Source organism: Siphateles boraxobius, unplaced genomic scaffold (genome assembly GCF_051911475.1).
Source record: "Siphateles boraxobius isolate OS27281-9 unplaced genomic scaffold, OSU_SipBor_1 1, whole genome shotgun sequence".
Classification (NCBI taxonomy): domain Eukaryota; kingdom Metazoa; phylum Chordata; class Actinopteri; order Cypriniformes; family Leuciscidae; genus Siphateles; species Siphateles boraxobius.
In genome coordinates, this window is record NW_027508699.1 from 26,635,509 (window position 1) to 26,660,334 (window position 24,826).

General features: G+C 36.1%; 1 protein-coding gene across 2 annotated transcripts in view; it reads left to right on the forward strand.

Annotated features, from left to right (window-relative positions):
* Positions 1–24,826, forward strand: part of astn1 (astrotactin 1) — a 305,138-nt gene that overhangs the window by 128,851 nt on the left and 151,461 nt on the right. For both annotated transcript variants that reach the window (XM_077231865.1, XM_077231856.1), the window contains exons 11-13: positions 3,156–3,306; positions 14,221–14,387; positions 18,056–18,250. In XM_077231865.1, coding sequence (XP_077087980.1) covers positions 3,156–3,306; positions 14,221–14,387; positions 18,056–18,250 — 513 coding nt within the window. The remainder of the gene's footprint in view (positions 1–3,155; positions 3,307–14,220; positions 14,388–18,055; positions 18,251–24,826) is intronic.

Here is a 24,826-nt window from a genome sequence, read left to right on the forward strand (position 1 = left end):
AAAACCAATTATAAGATGGGTGGGGTGGAGACAATAGACAGGAGAGCACATGGCACAAAGAAACAAACATGACAAGCTAGTGAACACAACCACAAGCCATGTGCTTATAAAACAAACAAAAAAAAATAAAAGGACAAACCACTAATGAGAAAAGCTAATGAGAAGCTGCGTGTTTCCACAAAACGTGTCCAAACACAGCCCAGACGTCTAGGCTAAAACAAGGCAAAATTGGGCTGTCAGTGAAAATTTAGTAGACATCTAAACCATAGCCCAAAAATAGACTAGACATCAATTAGATAACAAAGAATTCAAATGAGTGAGGAAATGAAACCAAACACCTTGTAATCACTGTTTACTTTGCTTAAATGATGGAATATCATACACAGGTTATTTTGGCAAAAACGACATATAACAAAATTCAAGGTTATTTTGTCTTGAAGTGGGTTACTCATAGCCGGACTATATCGGGTCTATAGTTAACCTAAATGGTGAAATGATGGCTATTGCTTGCTGGGATGACAACATGAAAGCACACAGCCAATAAAAAACACAAGCCACATGCTACAAAGAACACAACTTCACACGAGGGCAGAAGAGCGTACAGCCTGAGCGAACTCGAAACCGAAGAAGACAGAGCACACAGAGAATGAATGTCCATACCCCGACACAGAACCAAAACTAAACTAAACCGAAGTGCCGGGATCCGAACACCATGCTCCGCACACAAAACAACTCGCATGAACAGAAGAGCGTACGGTCCGAGTGATCGGAACAGCACGCTCACAATGACAAGAAAGAAAGAATTGTCAGAGCTCTGTTACCCAACCAAAAATAAACAGACCGAAGTGACAGATCTAACAACTATTATTATAATTTTTATGGGTATCACTTTATTTTACAATGTCCTTGTTACATGTACTTACCATAGTAATAACAGTAGATTATGCATAATTACATGCAACTAACCCTCAACCAAATCCTAATCCTACCCTATAGTAAGTACATGTAGTTGCTTAATATTACTCAGTACTTAAATATATAATTACACTGTAACAATGACACCTTAAAATATAGTGTAACCTTTTTATGTTATTATTTGTATTGTTGTTAATAATAATAATAATAATACTAGGCAAAGCTGTGGCTAACGTCTCTAGTAACATTGAAAGCTTTAGAACAATAACAGAGATAATGACTGATTAGTGTCTTAGCTTTTGATTAAAAAAGTATTATGTATGGCATTTGTTTCAGAGTGAATCTTCTATTACTTGGATGGCCTTCTTTATTATAGTCTTAAGTGAAGGTTCATTTTAATTACTTCTTGCCACTGTTGAAAAGAGCAGGCTGCACATTTCCAGTGTCTAGTCTGAAAATGCTTGCTTTGTATTTGGAGTTAAGCTACTAATTAGAGCTTCCCAAGACTTTCTGTTCTAAGCCCTGCCAATTGAGAGGCTTTGTTCACAGAGGTAGATTTGTCTCAATTTGTTCAAAGTGCCCTCATTTCCGTGGAACGGGAGTCATTATATATTCTGCCTTATTACGATAACATTTTCCCCTAACAACCATAACATCACGACTTTAAAAGGTCTGCTTTCCCTGGTACTAGTATTTAGCTAAGATTGGTGGGAGTGGGAACATGAGGTGAGATCCGCAATGTTCTTTATTAAGTAAGGTGGGCATTCACTGAGAATCCCCAGTGAATATTGTTAACTGTGATACTGTTACATGTCAAGTAAATCTCAATTATTCTTCGGCTGCAATTTATCATAGACAAATATGGTATGACTTTTTTTATTAATTTCTTTTTTACATAATAAGTCATATATAAGGACTCAAATGTTCATTGATATTTTTAGCAGGACAGTTACTGTTTATTTTTAGTCGTTTCAATCCGACACAATAATTGACACATTTTAGTACAGCTTTATTTTGTGATTCTGAAGAATTAAGGAAACTAACTGCAGTAACAATAAATACTTAAATACTAATGTTTGGAAAGGTGGAGAACTGTCATGAAAATGTTAAAAAAATGGTTATTGTTTTACTTATGATTATTTAATAACTTTATTAGTGGACTTAAAACCAAAACCCCTTTAAATAGTTCTTCAAAATATTGTAGGATTTTCTTTTATTAGTTTCACGTTTTAGGACTGAATGCAAAATCGGAAAAAGTAGCCTCTGGTTTCTCTCTCTCTCTCTCTCTCTCTCTCTCTCTCTCTCTCTCTCTCTCTCTCTCTCTCTCTCTCTCTCTCTCTCTCTCTCTCTCTCTCTCTCTCTCTCTCTCTCTCTCTCCTCTCTCTCTCTCTCTCTCTCTCTCTCTCCCCCCCCTCTCTCTCTCTCTCTCCCCCCCCTCTCTCTCTCTCTCTCTCTCTCCCCCCCCTCTCTCTCTCTCTCTCTCCCCCCCCCCTCTCTCTCTCTTTTTAAATAATTTATTTATTTTTGTTTTTATACATGCACTTATTTGATTGTCATTTACATAATTTTTAAACACAGACTGACCATGTCTCCATAACACTTCATAACAGAATTGTTTTTAAAACAACTTGGAATGCAAAGGCAGTATTTTTGTCTTGAAACCGAAATCACAGTATTGGAACTATGAATCCATTTATCACAGCACTCAACTTCTCCAGCAGCCTGGTGATTTCACACTCTTTAAATATATTAGACAATAAAAGGTCACTGGTTTGCTCCTTCATCATGACCACTGCCCATTCATATTTCATAGTAATGATAAATATTTGGATGTTTCAAGTGCTCTAGGAAAGGGAGGAAAAACATCACCCAATGCAATTTTCCAGCCACATAGCTGAAACCAAGGTCAGAGCAATGGAGTTCATCTGTTCAAGGTTTAGCCATCAGTGGTGGTGTTTACTTTTGCTGCTCTGTAAAGCTTTTCCCTTTAACTGGATTTATGGTAGCATATAGGAGACAAAGAATAGTTATTTTCTACTTCACATTACTTGCCTCTTTAATATCCAGTTCTTGACCTGTGTCGATAATTTTCTGTGTATTCTATAAAGTAAATATAACATAATAACAATCAGAATATAATTATCCATTTTCCTAATGATGGCTAAAGATGCTAGAGGTTGTTTGGCGTATAATTAACCTGCCATTACTAACTGAGTTTTCTATGCATCATTGTCCATCAGGGAGGAGCTGATGATTTCTTCGTCCTTCGACAGTCTGGAGGTGCTGCTCGACTCTTTTGGGCCTGTGCGAGACTGTTCAAAAGACAACGGAGGCTGCAGCCGAAATTTCCGTTGCATCTCTGATCGCAAGCTGGACTCCACTGGCTGCGTGGTGAGTTGTCTTGAAACTAATGAAATTAATTATGTTATGTTAAATAATTAGTTATATTTATTACAGATAATAATAAATTAATTCAAAGACATTAGTATGCATAATTTTGATAGATTGAATAATAACTTTAGAAGTCCATATATTGTTATTTTTATTCTCATATTACAAATGCTTCAATGGTAAGAATTTCTTATCCCGTATTATTATTTTAATTGTAATTTTTTATCGATGGTGATTAAATAGCTAATTGAATTATATATTCAATTTAATTCACATTTTTTTGCATAGCGCTTGTTACAATACATATCTCTTCAAAGCAGCTTTACAGAAAATGCATGCGTTTTCATTTCAATGTAGAGTACTTGGTTATCAGAGGTGACTGTGTACAAGTAATGTCCATATTTCAGAAATGTACAATTCTAAAATAATACAAACAATGCAGTTAGCTAATGTCATGTATTCATGTAGGCAGAAAGAATGATCTCATTAAGCAGTTATTACAAGTTGTGATCATGATATACATATACATATATATATATATATATATATATATATATATATATATATATATATATATATATATATATATATAATGTTAAACTGGTAGCCCCTGTTGTTTGAGTTGTTCCCTTGTCTGGTTGTCACCCTTTGGAATTACAAATGCTTTTTTCCTGTCACATCCAGCCCTCTTCTTATCTCTCGTTTGATGCTTTCCGTTTACTAGTTTACAAACTGTCATAGCCTCAAAACAGAGATAAAATGAGCCATTTCTACGCCTGTACCATCATAAACTTCACAATCTTTCTGCAAATGTGAAGAAAGAACACCCTCTTGTACTCAATTTTATAAAAAAAACATTTACTTTTATGAGTTAGGCCTTTCTTGTCTGCCGAAGGAGTTTGTTTCACTTACCGTGTAAAATCGTATTTGTTTCTTCCATTTATTTTTATTTTACATCACACTCACTCTCTCTTCCTCACTTGTGGCTGTTAAGCAGCCATGAAATGAGCCAGGGTCTCTGATTTCACTCACCATCTGGCTGAGGTACGCTTAAAGTGCTTGATTTCTCACTCTGGCACGCGCAATGATTAGTGTGTTTGGCTGGCCTCGATGATGGGAGGATTGTTTCAGCCAGGGTTTATAAAAAGTGCTGTGTCTCATCCATCTTTCTGACATTCACTTCCTTCATGATCTCCTGCTCATGTTTATAAACATGCGAATCAGGATTTGTTCAGGTGCGTCTCCAACGCAAGGCTTATTGGATATCTGTTCCTGTTCATCGTGTTGTTTAATTTGAGAGATATTTGCATTGATTGTATTTTCACTGAAGCTTCTCAATCCTGAGTGACAATGGGTGTCAAGCATCTTTCTGTTTTGTTTTGCATTCACATTTAATCATTTAGCAGATGCTTTCATTCAAAGCTACTTAATTTTTTGTTTTGTTTTTTAACAACATGGTAGTTCTTTAAATTAGTAGGCTAGTTTATGTTCAGTGTTCAAATCCTGACCACATATATGCATAATATTTGAATAAATCAGTCAAAATTGCAACTGAACTTCAATGTGGTCACCATGCTTCTTTGTATTCTATGGGTGGTAATCATAGCAGCAAAAATAAGGATAGACAGATCAAATTATAATATGAAAATATACAAAGCAGTTTGTATTGTCTGATGATATTTCCAGTTGGCTCATTTTGCAACACTTTGTTTTGCACTAACATGTAGAGCTCCTATTTATGTAAATCTACTTATAAAAATCACTTTTTCTAGAATAAAATTACCCTTGAATCACAATTGTAGATTATATTGAACAGTAATTTAATGAGTTTCTGTGTCTTCTGTGTTGTACTCGTGAGATGTAGGCTAAATTGTAAGGATGTATTTATGATGAGGTGTAACACTGCATTCTACTGGGCCTTCTTTCTTACATGTATTTGCATACTGATTAATCTTGTATGTCTTGCATCTATTTTCATTCTATTGCTACCTTGCTAGCACTGAAATTTCCTCCAAGTAAGGCTGGATGGACAGCCCTAAACCTAATGCTAATGAAATGGATGTTTTGGCCTCTTCAATATTTTGCAGAAATTTCAACTCTAAATTCATCCTGCTCCTCATAATCAGAACACACCCTGCTGTTGAGCCCATAGTTCGATGTTTTGTAATTAACAGATGACTGAAGCTATAAAAATGATGCTTCAATCTGTCCAATCATAAGGGCCCCCCAGAGAGCCTCATTCCCCCCCCTAATCAATTATCACCTTGTCTGAGGACAGCAGTGCCACTGCTGCTTCTGTGTTTTAATATCGCAGTCTGCGTGAGCGGACTCGTTCCGATCTGCTCTGTCTAGCTGATATATAGCACTCCTGGGGAGAGGAACAGTGTACTAGTTTGGAAATACACTGATAATCGCTAAATGATGATGTGATTAATTAGTTCCTTTCCCGCCTGCACACTAGGTGTTGAGTGCTTTTGTGGGACACAACGGGGTGCTCGTCGACCGTCCAGCAGTCCACATGAAAAACAAATTGGATCCTCTCTAGATCTGAGCGAGCCAGCCAAGCGTGCTCAACAGAGACTTTTTGATATTGCTGACAGATACGGGTACAGTAGCTGTCTGTATATAAATTAATTGTGTTACCAGTGTATACAATCAGAATGGCAATGAATTCCATTCAGTCCTAAGTTCCATATATTTTTTAATTATATAAATATTTGTACAATATATATATATATATATATATATATATATATATATATATATATATATATATATATATATATATATATATATATAACGCTTTTACAATTATTTGAAATTATTATGATTTTCATAGCTGAGCGTTGTGGTACATAATGCATTCTCAAAAGAATAATAAAATAAAGGAAAATTCTTTGGTGGTAGAGTTCTCTGCTTTTTACCGATGCATTCCATCTCTCCATCGACAACCCGCTCACAATCTCCCCAAAAGCTGTTCTGTCTCCTATCATGTTCTGGCTGTTAAGCACTTCTGAGTTCCTAGTCAATACTTGGCAAAGGTCTCCTGAGTGCAAACTCTGTGGGAGTGATCCAGATGCTCAGCAGGGAGGAAACAGCACTGCCCACAATGCCCGAAGCCCCCCCCCCCCCCCCTTTCCACACAGGATCAAAAAGGTGGTTTAAGAGGACTGTATCCATCTCTGTGACTATCTGCTATAGAGGGACAGTCTGGGCCAGCAGGGATCCTTGGCCATGCTAATGTAGCGAGCTATAGTCCCTAAAGCATGATTTGTAATATGACTGTGACTTTCAGGTTAACCATTGCCATACTACTGTAAATAAGAAGAAAAATATTCTATTTGCAAAAACCTTACTAGGAAGGCAACATCTTTTTCTGTTTTTTCTTTAATTAGTTTGTTAACTTTGTCATTGATTAAATGCAGTGTTATTAGTCAAAATAATTGTTGCTATAGTTTTGATTTCCTTTTTCTTCAATTCAATTTAAGCTTTATACAGTAATTACACTGAGTTGATGATTGCTTAGTTGTAGCAGTCAGTATGCAGTGCAAAACCGTTAAAAATAATGACAATCTGTTGTTTAATTATCATGGTGGAAAAAACACATGTTTTTGCACATTCTAACAATTTGGACATTTTGCAAATGTCAGTAATTCTGATACCTTGTGGTTTTCTGCATGGGTTTATGTGGCAAGAAACAAAAAAACATTCTTCCACATTGGCACAATTCAGTCCAGTTAATGTTGAATTATATTGTGTGTGTGTGCGTGCGTGCGTGCGTGTGCTCATGTTTCTATAGCAACTGTTCATGACAGTTTTCAGATCTACAGATGCAGTGCATATCTGCTTATATATAATCAATAATTCATGTCTATGATTTCATGTTATAATGTTTTTATCTGTAGCTATGACAATTTTAACGGGGATGCTCTTCTTTTCTCTCATGAAAAAAGAAAATTGGATAATTGTTCTGTCTCCTTTGTTCTTTCCCTCTTTTTTTTTTTTTTTTTGTGGCAGTTTTTAGATTTGCATAGCTTATCCGGCAGTCTGAAAGGGATTTGTTCCTATATGACAAAATCACATGGGCAATTCCCATAAGCTTTGGAAAGCTGTGAGACTAGATCCCCATTTGGAAATGAGATTAAAAGGCTCAGTAGTTCAGGGCTTTTTCAGTTTATCTTGAATTTAAAACCTTCATGACTTCTCTGGCATCATTAACTGTCTCACTGTCTATGTCCTCTGCGCTACAAAGAGCTTTTCAATCAAGGATGCTTTGAGCTCAGATAGAAGACTGCAGTAATATTGAACTATGACTCAGGAATTGCATTATTCACTGTTAGATGGACACAGGGGCATTTCAGAACAAATGTGCTGATTTGGGGGATGTTCCCTTTTTTTTTTTGTGAATTGGACATGCTATGTTCTAGCCATTTTCATGAATGCTTTCCTTGGTAACTCTTTCTCTTCAAATCTGAGCAGTGCGTTTTAAATAATTATTATAAATGTTCTATTTCCTCACACTAATGCTTTGACTCATCCATTCTTTTTAGATCTGGTCACAAAGAAAAGATTGGAGTAGAAGGCAGAATCAATCACCGTAAATATGTATTTGACCTCACTTGGCACTGAGTCATTTTACATTTTAGCCCACTAAAAAGGCTATTGAAGAAAATGTACCATGTACAAATATCTTGTAGCATGGTTTTTCTATACAGTGTAGAGTTACTAAAGGACCTTTACTTTGCATTGCATTGCATATTTTATTTTATATATTTCAATCTGAATATATTTGTATTGCCCAAAATATTGTATTTTCTTGCCTCTTAAAGTATTACATCAATTCATGTATTTATTTATGTACAGGATAGGTGGTTTTGAAAAATGTATATGCATTTACACTAACTTATAAAATTAATATTTCGGACTTGGTAAAATCACAGTTTATTTATAGTGCACTCTTTTCCTCATCTGTCTAGCTTAGTGTAACTGGTGCATAGGGATAAGTGCATGTAAAGTTTTAATAATAAAAGAAAAAATCAAAAATAATCCAGACCGGGAAATAGGTAAACAGTCCACACGAGGATAACAGCAGCAATCCAAAGAACACTCTGAGAAAACAAGAACGTCCAAGCACCCCCGACCGAACACATGAACACCATCAATGACTAACAAAACACTACTGAAACATAAGAGCTTCAATACTCAAGGAAATCAAAGATAATGAATTACAGGTGTGCTTTATGACAGAACCCTAATACGACAACAAAGTGAAACAGAAACCAAACGCAGGAAGGGAGCATGGAAACAATGAGAACAGAATACATTTCAGCATACAAGCAGAGATGGGCAGTATTTTAATTACATGTATTTGAAATAGGTATTTAATTACTTTTGAGTATTTGATGGAAAAAAATCAAATGTAACTTGTATTTAAATACTTTGAGAGACTGTATTTTGTATTTCAAATACTTAAATACTTATTTACAGTTTTTCTTAGTCGCTTTGGTGCATTTCTTAGATCAAAAGTGCAATTCTTGATACTACTTGTACACATTCCAAATCATCTATTCACTTGTGCACATCATTAAAGCAATTTCTTATTCCTTTGAACAAATTGCAATTGCTTTTGTACATATTGCAATTGATAATGTACAAGTGTCAGCTTTTTTCCACATTTTCAATTGCTCATGTCATGTTGATCAAAACATAGTATATGGTTCTCTGTTGAATAATCTTACCCCTAAAAACATCTAAGCATTAGTTCCTTGCATAAGCCATTACATGCAAAATTGTTGAACTATTTGTCATAACTGTCAAGCATAGTTTTACACAATTCTATTAGACCTTTTGTAAAAAAAACGTGAATTGATGAATCGTGCAGGTGAAATTGACTCTCACTCATGAAGGAATGTAAAGTGTTAGTTCAACCAACAATCAACCAGTTGTCTAAATTGCTCAAAGGTGCATCTCATGAATACAGTAATCAATTGGCAAGCATATAGACAGACCACAACTTAGGGGTGTTTCCTGTGTTTCTTTCTAATTTAGTTTTTTTTTTTCCTTTGTGCCCCTTGTCTTTTTCTTACTGTAAATTATTTAGTTTTTTTCTTTCATAAAGTAGCACTAGTAAAAACTAGGGGTGTAACGATTCCCTCATGTCACGATTCGATACATATCACGATACTGAACTCACGATACGATATTATTGCGATACTCCAAGACATTTGATAAAAAAATTAACAAAAAATGAACTGTTGATTAAAATGCTAATTTTGGTATTACATTGTCTGTGTGTAAATGAATTGTGCTGGAAATACAGGACAATAGAGACACCAGAATAACAATATTCATGATTCTGAAGCTGAAAATACAAAATTATTTTAGATGAATATGCTTGAACTGACTAGATATATTTAAAATAATGTTGGACACTTTTACTGGTAACATCAGACTTTTGGCATTATCAGGATCCACAAATATTCCTCCATTGCAGTATTATACATTATATTCAACATTATATATATATATATATATATATATATATATATATATATATATATATATATATATAGTATTTTACGTAATGTAGTACTGACACTACAACTCTTTTTGAATTTTTTTATTTTGGGTGATGATGATGATGATGATGATGATGCATTTTATTTGTAATGCGCTTTTCTCCAACCCAAAGAGCTACACAGTATATGGTAAACAAATATAAGATAATTAAAAACAGAAGAAACAAACAATGATATACAGGATAATACCAGACATAATACACTTCAAAGACAATAAACATTTTTAAAGAGATGGGTCTTTAAAGACCTCTTAAAGCAGTCCAAAGTTGGGGAATTTTTAATCGCAGAAGGAAGTTTATTCCACAACCGTGGGGCAGTAACCGTAAAGGAGCGACCACCCATCGACTTTAATTTAAATGTGGGTTGCTGCAGAGTAGAAGAGTCAGACGAGCGTAGAGGACGATTTGGATTATAAGGAACAACTAGATCACAGAGGTATTCCGGTGCTATCCCATGAATAGCTTTATATGTTAAAATCAGGATTTTAAAATCGATACGTGCCGTTACTGGAAGCCAATGGAGTTCGTAAAGAACAGGGGAAATATGCTGCTGAACAGTTGTGTGCGTTAATACACGGGCGGCCGAGTTTTGGATATACTGTAGTTTCTTAATATATTTATCAGGGAGACCAGAGTATAGTGCATTACAATAGTCCAGTCTCGACGTGCTAAATGCATGAATAAGCTTTTCCGCATCTGGCAGGGATATAAAAGGCCGAATTCTGGCAATATTTTTTAGATGAAAAAAAGCAGATTTTGAAACCAATTTGATATGGGCATCAAAAGTGCCCATGAACTTGAACTACACAATACAGTGAACTACACAATACAGATTGTCACGATCCACGATACATATTGTTGGATTTTTGTATTGTGATATATTGTGACATGATATATTGTTACATCCCTAGTAAAAGCTGTGAAAAACAAAATCCTGTCCATTCTCTTTCTATCAATAACCCACATACAGTAATATGTAAATAGTACTGTTGAAATTGATATATGCCATAGAAGTGCAGCCTTGTGCAATTTCAATACAGTAACTGTCATCCAAACTGAAGCCTTGTGTAAGTTTACATCAGGTAATACTGTCAAAGTACACAGTTACAATTGACAACATGCCTAAACATTTTGACGACCTTGTTCGTGAACAATGACTCAATGACTTATCATTCTAATGACACTGACATGATCATTGGCATGAATATTTACTTTTGAGAGATGTACTAAGGATTTTTAGTGACGGACTAGCTTTAGAAACATATCTATAATATATTGCAGTTTGTACAAATTGTTCTGAGAAATGCACTTATTATTTTGCACATGTTAGGGATGATGTGAAAAACGCACCAAAGCAACTGAGGAAACTGTAAATAGGCCTATGCCATTTTATTTTCGTATACAATAACTTTAATCACCAGGCTTAATAGGACTACCAAATAGCCTTTCACAATTTTTGGGCATGATGCAAGTAAATTACGTGACATCTTCCTGTTGGATCCATTCCATCGCGGGACCAAGATCAGAATAAAGTAGCTGTTTTTGTGCTCATTCAAACTGCTTTAAGGTAAAGTATCTTGTAAAATATACTATCAGATATTATTCACTGAATGTCATTATAGGAAGATTACTAAAGAAGATCAGCGTAAATAGCTAGAACTTGTGAATTGACTTACTAGCTAAAGAGTGCCGTGCACTGTCTAGTAATGCGCGGATTGCAGTTAAATCCATGGGCGCGGGCACTGTGGATAATCCGCGGGCGGGTGGGCTAACGTTAACGGAACGTTAGGCCTAATAAAAAAATAACATAATGATTGATTGCAGGTGGGTTGCGGGTGGATGGGATACATGATTAATGATGGCAATATTAAAACCTCGTGTAACAGCGCAGCGCTTCTATGTTGTACGTCACACGCATCACACACGACCAGTGTCGGCCAATAGTGAGCCTACAGTACGTGTGACGTACAACACAGAAGCGCTGCGCTGTCACACTACGTTAACTGACTAGAGGCCCACAGAGAAGGAAATGAATTGTTGAAATAAAGTCGTTATTTTTGTTTGTTTTTACGCACACAAAGTATTCTCGTCGCTTGATAAACTTAAGATTGAGTCACTGTAGTCACTTAGACTATTTTAATGATGTCTTTAATAACTTTTCGGGGCTGGCAAGTGTCAATCCCTTTGAAGCCTATGGAGGAGTGATCCAGCTGTCAGATTTAATCAAAAATATCTTAATTCGTGTTCCGAAGATGAACGAAGGTCTTACGGGGTTGGAACAACATGAGAGTGAGTAAATACTGACAGAATTTTCATTTTTGGGTGAACTATCCCTTTAAAAGCGCATCTTCTGCACTAAACGATAATCCTTGCGTTGAGTTGTGTCCTCCAAGCCAGGTAGTGTTTTACCCACACTATCAATATTTCTTTTTGCTCCTCCAGTAATTAATTAATTTTAAATTAATGCAATAGCAAGAGCTTTTATTCACCATGGTAGGATGATGACTAGCTCACATTAATGCAAACATTAAACAGCTATGCATATAGGACAAATGACCTCCAATATGTTTGTAAGGAAAAATCTCATCTAACTCCACTGTTACATTCAAATGATTGCTTTAATTGTTTTGTATTTTCAAATTACAAATTTCTTGTCTTTTAATTAAATACATTTTTCACAGCAGTATTTTGTATTGTATTTAAATACATTTGATGAGTAAGTGTTTGTAATTTGTAATTAAATACTTTTTGATGTATTTGTGCCCATCTCTGCATACAAGTCCATACAAAACAAAAGACACAGAACCAGGATTGTGATACTTTTAAACAAAAATACAAAATACTTTTTTTTTTAAATACTTTTTTTATGAACTCAATAATTCATTTTTCATGCAGTAGTGCACCTTTAAAGCTCTGTCATGTCAAATGAGCGGTTGAATCATGTGAAAATTTAGCTTTCTGTCAAACGAATCTTCCCTCTCCTCTAATGTCTTCTGTTCAGCTGATCACATTGGGAATTTGTGATTTAAGGAATCTGCCACAGATGAGTTAAGAGACTCAGTGCCCTGCGCTCTCTACATTGCTGGTAATAAATCAGGTGTCTTGTCAGCTCTAGCTTACTGACAAAATCAATACGGATGCATCCAGGGACAAGATGTGCTACTAAGATGCATTGCCAACATCTGGGCTTTGATCCCTAATACGAATGAGGTCAAGTGAAAAGGTGGTGGTCAGAAAGTGTGTTTTTTACACTCAACCTGCCACTGAAGAAACCGAGGAAGCAATGTGGTGAAGTTTATACAATGATGAGATGGACTGATTAGTTATTTCTGTATTTTTTTCTTTAAGTGCCTTGTATCAATAACCTAAAATTATCAGCAATTTAATTGTAAGATAGGACAAAGAGTCTTTAGTTTTATTTTGTTAAAGCTATACAATTTTGCTCTCTTAAAGCATTTTCATTATAACAGCTACTTAGTCGTGAATCAACGCCCACTGTGATAGAAAATTATGCCCTTTCAAACTCATTTTAATGATTTTTGAATAGTGAGTGATTAATTGTAGAGAAGCTTGATCTTCAGTAGAAATTTCACTGTAACCAAAATAATGAAGTATTTCAGTTGTATTTCTTTCTCGTTACAAAATATGACTTTCTAGGTAGTGGTTCTTTTGCAAGAAAACATTCTCAGCATTTGCTGGTTATTTCATGTAAGCATCTTGAATCTACTGTATGGGCACCTGCCGCAAGAAGGAGGTTATAAAGCTTATAACAACTGACATAAGACATTGTGTGTACTTGTGGAGAAGACAGAGAAAAAATGCATGGAAGAAAGGTCAACTTCAGTATTGGGGAGTGTTATTGTTTTAAATTTAACGATTTAAAAAAAGTAAACAAAAAATAAATCAATAATTAGACTAGCCTGCAATGTGTCTTAATTCCATGTGTCTTAATGCCACTATATACCTCATACGTTTAATACATATATTTATAATATGCATATTTGCTGCATACTGAGTGACCTCATGTTGGCTCTCTCTTCTTTTGGTAATGACAAACTTGGAGTTCTACTGTATATTAACTGAAACACTCAACTAGACATTCAGAAACATTTATAGTGCTTTTATTGTGAACTGGCCTATACTTGTAAACACAAATACATAATAGTACAACACATTGTAAAGCAGGTATAAGCAATGATCAGATAAGCTCTGCTATCAGCTTATGTATTATTGTTTATGGCTGTGATACAGCCATGTATGCTAAAATTGCCACATACCAAAAATAAAAGGGATATTATGACAGAATGTTTGGCATTTTTTATTATTTTTTCTCTCAGTGTCCTCCTGGTTTGAGCCCGATGAAAGATGGAACCGGTTGCTATGACCACCACATTGGCATTGACTGTTCTGACGGCTTTAATGGGGGCTGCGAGCAGCTGTGTCTTCAGCAGCTGGCACCTCTGGAGGAGGACCCTACTCTCTACAACATCCAGATGTTCTGCGGGTGAGATTACACACTTTACATACTGGACATGCTAACAGGGCTTTCTCAACAAATATTTGGTTCATGGTCACAGTCATGCCTTTTTAAAACAGCAGGAAGTGTTCTGGTATTTACACCTGCTATTTTTAAAGACTGAATTTCTGCTGTTTTCTTTTGAATAATTTCCTTTAGTATGGTTAGTTCAGTTGATTATTCATGGAGTTCACAGCACCGTACAGTTACTCATTTTACACATTCTTTCTTAATCCATGGTGACTGTTTGTGCCTGAGTGTGAATTGCCACACTTTTTACCTGTTCCCACATTTCTGTCTCTATGTATATTTAAATTGAGCGTGAACATGGCTTCAAATTAAAAACTGGCAAACCTGAACTCCCTGAACATGCTAATACCATCACACATTCACTTGCAAAGAAATGTGGTTAGTAATGTGCACAAACTAAATATATAGCCACTATATTATTTTTATGTAGCTTGCTAAAAAAAACATCTTTTGTCACATACTGAGAAAATGTAAAAGAAGTTGCAGTTTATATTAGGTGTGACTGCAGGACTCAAAATAAAGTTAGTGTCTCAAGTTAGGGGTTGGTAAGAATTTTAAAATGTTTTTCCAAAGAAATCTCTTTGGAAGAGCTCACAAAGACCGCATTTATTTAATATAAAATACAGTCATCATCTTTCAAGCAGGAGCGGAACGCTCCTGCTAGAAAGATGATGACTGTATTTTATATAGCCTCATCAAAACAGACACAGTGTCTCATTCCCTTTTATGTTAATATATTTTAAAATGTAATTTATTTCTGTGATGCAAAGCTGAATTTTCATCAGCTTCATAACTCCATTCTTCAGGATAACAGGATCCTTCAGAAATCATTCTAATGTGCTGATTTGGTGCTCAAGAAACATTTCTTATTATTACCATTGTTGAAAAGTTGTGCTGCTCAATATTTTTGTGGAAACCATCATACATGTTTTTTTCCAGATTCTTTAAAGTCCCTGAAAAAGTAAAAATTAAGTATGTGTTCTGAGTTTGTCACACCACAGAAAAATGTGTTATTAGCCACCCAGCCAAATTTGAATGATAAAAAGCCGGCAAGTACATAAAATAAGCTATCAAAATCTTGAAAAAATAACCACGCCCACTCGTGGGAAAGCTGCCATCGACTTACTGTGGACTACCTACTATAATTACTGTATAACATAAGCACACAACACAAGGCAACTTACACTCATTGGTGGGCACGCACTGCCGATGATGGCACCAGTTGTCGGCGCGACGGGAGGATGAAGGCAGAGGCGGGAGATAAGTTAGTCCATTCACCAGTAACGACGGATTATCAGTGAATCCCAGTTGTCTCTGAAGTTTATAAAACTATCCCATGTAAAATGATCACTACAGAGTAGTGTTAGTTGTGATCCTCAGCTCTCTATCAAGGTGGCTCTTCACAAAATTAATCCACCTTCTTGATGTGATTGTTTTTCGGAAATGTAAATAAGGACACCGATTTGTTTGGTACATGATCGCATCCAGGTAGTACGCATTTCCCTGACGAAGACATAGCTAACTAGCAAACTGTAGGCTGTAGTAACTAATAGTAGTACTGACAGTAACTCGCGATTGAGCGCCAAACTGATGCGAATGTGCTCTATTTATATTGTTAGTGGAGCGGCCAGCCTCAGGGGCTCTAGTGCGTCATGAAGTAGGGGCGTGTCCAGGAGCTCAGGGACTCCAGTGCGTCATCGAGCCCTGTTTTAGACCCGCCCAAAAAAATCCGGAAAATAGCAATGGTGAATATCTGTTTAACGGTCTAACTCCACAATTCAGAACTTCATGGTTCACAGTCTTTGTAATATGTTTTAGCAATACATTTCTAACATTTATAATGTGCTTAGAATTTTTTTTTAGAATTGCCTTTAAAGGGACTTTAAATGAATAAAAAGTTCAAAAGAAAAGCATTTATTTGAAATTGAAAGATGTTTTTTTTTAACAATTTAAAAGTCTTTACTGTTACTATTGATCCTTTTTAATGCATACAAATTTTTTAATAAAGAATACTGACCCGAAACTTTTAAATGCTACTGTCTTTTTAAGGGAACTCACCGCAAATGTTTTTTTGGCCTGTCATGTCTTGGTGAAAGTGCTTTTATTCTGACATGACATCACATGCACAACACATCACTAACCATTCCTTCAACTTTCATGTGCAAGCCGCAGAGAATATGACCCAGTCAGAATACATAGCATCCTTCTTACACCTTCTTCCCTGCTAAAACAACCTCTTTTTTGACCTATTCAGAGTCTCTGAGATCATTCGCTGACTGTTATGGGCACGTCGCATCGACTAAAGGTGACAAATGCGCATAATTCTCTTTTTCTCTGGAGATCCTGATAATGCGACAGGCAATCTGAAGCCACTTAAATCGTTGTCTGTGCTTCGGATGTGCAACTGAGAGGATGTGTCTCACCTACGCTGATGACAGTTTCCTGTAAAACTGTAGTATGTTACCAAGAGAAGTGAGACTGAGCGTTTAAGCCCTGACACCTCTTTCTCTCTGTTGCTTGTGTAGTACAGTGCAGACATGACAGCTAAGTTTCAAAGTTCCATAAATATAAATGACTCTTGTGTGCTGTCACGCTATTAGGATGATACTGTTTTTCAGTAAATAAAAATAATTGTCAACCTTACATTCATGACGGATGCTATGCTGAGATCATTACCTTTACCCCTGGGTAGATTTGAATGTTGTACTACAGTAACAAACAAACACGCAACTAGAAACTGATAACACTTTATTAATCCATGAATCCATATTCATACATAATATACAGTACACTTGATGCTTTACATAATACAGATTGTAATATTTCCATTACTATTTTTAAGTCCTTTGATTTGACTACAGTTGTGACACACATACACACACAGACAGACACACACACACACACACACATTCACACACACACACACACACACACACACACACACACACACACACACACACACACACACACACACACACACACACACACACACACACACACACACACACACACACACACACACACACACAGATCTGCATTTTTATATTTCTAAAAAATAAATACATATAAATAAAATGAAAACATAATTTAGGATGATTTATAAGCTCTTTTTCCACACACAAACACACATACAGACATTTTACTACATTTTAAAACATGAATGAAATAAACGATTGCATTTTTTAAAATTTACATTTGTAGTAAATGTCTAATAATTTGTCCATTTAAAAACTAAAATATTTTGTATATCTTATTTTATTTTATTTCGACTTTCAAACTAAATACGGGTTGCAGCAAATCATTCATAACCAATATTGTGCACAGTCCAGTCAACAATAAATTAATTTAACCTTCTTTATTGCCAATGAATACTGGGTATTAAAAAATGCTGAAATCAAAGAAAATTTTTATTTGACTTGTTTAGCTGTTGGCCCCATATTCTGATTATATTAGTTTTTTGACTTTACTATTATTCTAAAATGAGGAAAAATGTAATAATAAAAAATTAATTGGTGGCTCATAAATTTTTGACCAATAGTGGCAAGTATTATCTTACTCTAGCAGGTGAACGCTTCTTTCTTCTTTCCCTTCATCTCTCATGTCTTCTCATTGCCATATGTTTGTAGATGTATTGAAGATTATAAGAGAGGATCAGACGGCCGCTCATGTCAGCCGCTGTCAGAAGCCTGCACTGAGGGAGTGGACTGTGGAGACACAGCTGACATCCCAGCCAACCAGACTGTGTTTGGGGACCTCTTCTATGGCTACAATAACCACACCAAAGAGATTACACCAGGACAGATCCTTAAGGCCACCTTCAGGTGAACTTTTATTATGTGCTTGATTTTACCAGCGCCAAGGGTGACAGTTGACTTATATTCACCCATTTTTAATAGTACGATTTTATTTTGGAGCATTTGCCAATTATATTGACAGGACAGTGGAGTAACAGGGGTGACAGGATATGATAGGGAAAAGAGAGAAGGATGTGATCAGGAAATTACAAGTCGTAGCATACCCGCACTGCATGCATTACCCGCCCTAGCACATCTCTGACAGAAAGTGCCATATGTCTTTTATATAATGATGGATAAACCAATATGATAAGAGTCTCTAATACTCATATTATATCATATCATATCATATTATATACAACAGTTCTTTCTGGCTCTGAAATCTGATTGGCGGAGAGCCTTTTCCAGCCGCGTGATGTTCACCCAGTAACAGTTCTCTAACCGTTTCGTTTGTATCACTCTGTTTGTGGCGACTGTCATGGTGTTCGAGCAAATCCATCATACTTTTAAAAAATAGTTAAAGTTTTTTAGGCGAGAATGTAGTTACTTAGACCTAAAATATGTGAATAACACATAGCCTAATCATAGTGCCGATTTTACAATCTGTTAAGAGGCTTTCGCAGATGCGAGCTCCAGGTTCAGTGCTCATGTACCTGCAGAGAACATCTTCATCGTGGCTAGTCCTTTGGGAATTTGCTGCTGGCGCTTATGTAGATAGTCGTTAAACATCAGATATAATTAAAAACATCAGATATAATTAATTTAGAGTATATCAAACGGGAAATCTTTGGTCTTATTAATCTATAACTTGTCCCAGAGCAAATCGATTTGGGTTAAGGGGAAAATTAAGTTTCATAACATATTTAGGCTATTTTTCTCTTAAATCCTGTACTAGAGTGCTGCAAGTACGTTTGACTGAATTGTTTACTTTATTTCCTACTGTCTTTTATAATGGATTTTGCTGTTAATTTAAATTTTGCTGTTCAATAAATAATATTTTATATAAATAATATGCCTTATTTGGTATTGAGAAAGGATCGTGAAATGGACTTCAGGGAAAGTTACATTATTTACGCCATTAGATGGCGGCAAAGACTGTCTTTATGAGTGAGTCAGAACAAGGAACTTGTTTTAGCTGATTGTTTGAATATAATATTATGGACATCGACCTGAAGAATGAATGCTATATCAGTTGCAAGTAATACACATGTTTCGTTGATCTCTCTCTCATAATACCATAAGACTGTACTCTACATAATACAACAAGCTTCAACGAAGCGACTCAACGTTCCTTCGTTACTAGTTCTAAAGTGACGTTTTAGAATTAGTAACTGAGGCTCAGGCTCAACTGTCAACTTGAGATTTGAATCCATGGCGAAAGGAAGTAGTTCTGCACGAAATAGTGTTTTTCAAGACACTCCATTGTTGTTTCGAATGTACAGTATTTACTCATGTGTGCCGTCGAACTGTTGTATAAACGCAATATCACACTTGTAGCCATGCAATATGGCTGTATATCAGCACGTTCTGGTCATCTACGGCCGAATCACAGCCGTGCTGATATACAGCCAAATCGCATGGCTACGAGTGTGATATTGCTCATATATTATATTATAATATATTAATCAGAATTGAGGGAAGTTACTTTTAAAAGTAATGCTTCACAATATTGGATTACTTAAGTTACTTTTTATGGAAAGTATGAATGAATGAGGCATTTGTATAGCGCTTTCATATGTACTACTGTACACCCAGAGTGCTTTACAATCATATCAGGGTCTCCTCAACCACCACCAGTGTGCAGCATCCACTTGGATGATGCATTACATCACATTTTGTTACTTTTTAGTAACACAGGAGTATAAAGTTCAACACTTACTTCAGCAATTAAAACAACAAAATTAAACACAAATGTGATGTTTAACTAAAGTAATTTGTTCTTATTAGTATGGTTGAATTGGATCATCAAAGGTCAGCAGCAAGGACATTGGAAAATAAAGTGAGATTAAATACATAAATCATTTATTAATTAACATTTGAATTATTGCAGGTTTGCTTAATAGTTTGCTTCTCACCTTTTTAATTGATCTGAATACTGTATGTTTTTGGGCAAGTGAAAGAAGTAAATGCATGCTCAAATTAAGTCTAGAACTACAATAACCATCATGTTCACACAGCACACACATCGCCTCTTCACCTTATGCCGAGTTCACACTGCACGATTTTCAAAGTAGTCGGGTCACTGTTCTTTTCACACTGCACGACTATCCGGGGTAACGTTCAGTTGCTGCTGTGTGTTCACACTGCACAATGCATCGGCGACAGGAGGTTTCACACTGCATGACTTTCAAGAGGAGGAATCGCCAACAACTTCTGTCTGGTCCGCAAACTACATTTCACAACCAAACACACGCAAAAAGTGATAAGGAAATAAGGCAAAATCAGTGTTGCCAAGTTAGCGCCTTTTTCGCTATTTTTCGCAACTTTTCAGACCCCTTTATCGAAATTTTTTCAAAAAAGCGACTAGCAGCAAATCTAGCGACTTATGGTGCCCGCGGTTATGGAGATATAAATGTCTCATTCTAAGGTAATAACGGTTGATTATGCAAGGTCTTTATACACCACTGAAAACATAGTTTTGGATCTTATATTGCATTTCTGTCAATAGATCCTCAGAAATATTGCACATTGCACCTTTAAGGTTACACTTTTCCACCAAGTACTACATTTTATTAGGCTGTTTATTTATTTCGAATTGTATCCCTCATAAGCCAACAGACAATTCATAATGTAGTAAAGTTATTGTGATAGTTCACACAAAAATTTCTATTATTTACTCATCCTCATGTCATTCCAAACACGTATGCAGTGGAACACACACACACACACAAGCGCTCGTACACACAACACTAAAATAATGTTGGGTACCCTATGTTTGTCTGAAATATACTGTAGATCTTAAATACACTGCTGTTACACTATCCAATCATCAAGGCTAATTTAACCAAAGAACAAATTCTGTGAAACACAGCACAGCAGAATCCCTGTCTAGCTACACACAATGACTCTTTGAAGGTTCCTCTAATTGAAAGAAACCTGTGATGTGCTGTGCGGTCAGCTCAACCTAAAGGTCACCATGCAAAGTCGTCAACTGCCTTTAAATTATACACAGATACTTACAGAGGCAGTTTCCTGCAGCAGTTTCCATTTACTCCAGATGGTTTGATTGGCAGAAGGAGGGAGGCCTGAATGATGAAGAAATAGTGCGAGGAGAGTTAATATTATCAAGAAGCTAAATCTCAAAAGCTCTGATCTCATTTGGAGGCACCCGGAGAGATGGTGGGTTTAGACAGCCTTTGAAAAGCAGAGCCGGGCCTCATGTTCTAGGACATAGCCTACTCTCTGTGCTGTTCTCTTCACCTTTTGAGAGGCATCGGGCCTAATGCAAGCTCTAATTATCTGGAATGGCGAGGAGTAAATTAAAAGTGACCATAAGCAAGTTTGGTTTAATGGGGATTAATTGGGTCAGCTGAAGCTACTGGATATTCAGTTGAACAAAAGGAAGCTACGGCAAGTTCATTAATCCTTCATTGAGTATCACAGGGTTGCGACAATTAATTTCAGACCTGAGGAAATGGTCAAAAATTTGGTGCTCAGGAGAAGCAGCAGATGGAAATTAAATGTTGTTTGATCTTCTAGGGTGAGGAATGGAAATCTTTAAAGTGAACAGTGTGGATAAACAAAGCACTTTTATGATTAATTGCATTCTGAGACCAATGCATATGCCTTCCGGTTAATCGAGGTAAGAGTATCTGATCTAAAATGAGGTCAAAAAAAGAAAAAATAGTAAAGATTTCTGTTAGCGGATTATGCCAGCAATTTGATTAATCAGATTTTTGTGGTTGAATGTATGTTTTTTAAAATTGTATTTCACTCTGAGGGGAGAATACACTAAGAATACATTGTGTTTGATAATAGTGGCATTTATTTGTATGCACTGTTTGTGCTGTTTTAGTGCTTTGTTCACTAAATAAATTATGCATATCTGTTAAAGGTGCAATACACCCACAATATATGTGCTGGACAGATATAGAGGATTAGGCAGACTGCCACAATCTGGTGTGATTTAATGTGATCCAGACACCTGAATTGACTCTTTAAAATACCGAATTCAGCTTTGCTATCACAGGAATAATTCACAATTTTACTGTTTACTTTTTTTTGTTTTTTTTTACAAATAAATGCAGCCTTGTTGGGCATAAAAAAATATTACCGATAGCAAACACACACACACACACACACACACACACACACACACACACACACACACACACACACACACACACACACACAAATATATATATATATATATATATATATATATATATATATATTTATATATATGACAGTACCATGTTTAATGGATTTTGAGTGCTTATTGAATAAGGCAAAGATGCACTGAAATACTGCATGTAAAAGTGGCACAACAGTTTAGTGTAAAAATGGCAAATTATTCATTTAACTCACATGCATGCAATATGCACATAAATTCAGGAGGAATTAAACATATACTTACAGAGGTAACTTTGATTAATCTCTTTCCAAATTGATGCAACAGGGAAAAGCAACTGCCAGATAAAACCCATCCAGAGAGGTTGAAGTTGTTTATTATTCTGTTTTAAACTTACACATGCCGTGTGTTTCCTTTGGCGCTTCACCAAAAGTTACTACCCACAAGTCTGGGTTGTCACACAGCAGCTGCTTTTATGATCTGACTCATATCTGAAAAGCATGGTTACATTTGCATGCTGTTTAATCCTGAACGAGAGGTGCAACACATTTCCTGTGACAACCTGCCCAAAAGACAATGGAGAATCTATTAGCTCATGTTTGATGCTTTTCAGGCCAGTGGTGTTTTCTGACAGATGAACATGCCATTTTGAAAGCCCAGCATTTGAAGCGAGGGTATGCTGTTGGATCTTTACTTTGTCTGTAAAGTAACTTTTATGAAGAAATACAGAGGACAGACATGACACAAGGGAACCTATAGGACAGTTTTATTCAGGTTGCTTTCATAGCCAAGATAATCTGGACATGAAAGTGTTTGAAGTAGGGGTGTCCCCGACTAAGGATTTTCATAGTCGAATCAGATTCGTCAAGTCCTGCCTGTAGTCGACTAATAGTCGAATCGTGTGTGGTGTTGGGGAGGGGGCGGGGCTTTAACATATTAAAGCCGCGATGTACAGAACATCACAAAAAGATATAGAAGAAAATGTATAAAAAGATTTTGGATCAATAAAACTAAGAAATAACATAAATAACTGCAGAAAGGCCACACTGCAGATAGGATTTGCATTTCACATGCAAATTAAATCGGCTGAATTGCCTGTATGGACATGCTCTAAGTAGGCCTACAGCGCAACATCGATGCACTGAAAAATAATCAACAATTAAGAACACAATATACATTTATAATAAATAAAAATACAAAACGAAATAAGTCAGAATCAAGCCACAAGAAGCAGAACAAAATGTGTGCAAAATGCCTAAAGTGTAGGGGAACAAATATTCAAAACACAAGTCACAGATAGTTAAATTAGATCACCCTGAGTGATCAATTAATAAAATAAAAATAAGGAAATTATTAAAATAACGAAAGTATGGCCAGGATTGTCAACTTTGTCTTTTTAACTGCAGAAACAACAATAAACGCTAAACTGGAGCGGCAGTCTTTTTAGCTAAACATGTTCACAGCAGGGGCATAGAATTTAGAAATGTTAGAAGAATTTAGAAATGTTTTGAAATCACTTGTACCCATACCTGATCGAAAAAACAAAATCCAGTCTTTCACTCGGCCTGTGTCCGTTTGAGTCTTTTCAAATTGTGTGCGCGGATAAAATACATTCTAAAACGCTTAACGTGAAAAACGCGTAACGGCTTTGTCCTAAAACTGTTATATTAAAAGATCAAATTCTGTACACACCTTATTAATAAAGCATACTATATAGCCTACAGAAAAGCAGATGAGCAGGGACGTGCATAGGGGGGTTGCTCAGGTTGCCCGGGCAACTGCCCATATGGCCTTCTCGACTCAAGTTGCCCTTCCGAGGAAAAAAAAAAATCGTACAATGGCTGCAGAATTTCACATAGGCCTAGATACATTTTTTATTTTTATTTTTTTAAATCGCAAAGCCTCATTCACTTCCATTCGTGCACCGAACCTGAAAGTCAGTAAGGGAAGGGCAAACTGTTTACGTGGCTGCAGCGCTGCACGCGACCGGTGCGTAAGACCCTTCAAATTACTTAAGGCCCCGCCTCCATCTCGTGTCCGTGTCAGTTAATGTGTACAACATCCATGACAAAATGAAGCGAAACTATCCTTCTGGTCACGAAAAGAGGAAGAAGAAAAAACCCATGAGAGTGAATTGCGGGAACAACAATCAGGTAAACTTGTGTTGTCTCCTCTCTAAGTTTGATGTCAGCAAAGTTTGATGTTTTTCGGTCTTGCTAACCTAGCTGGGCAGGCAGTGCATCTCTTGCATCACTTTGTGCCTGACAAAAGTGAGAGTAAAATAAAAAAAATTATTACGTTTGTTTTTGATA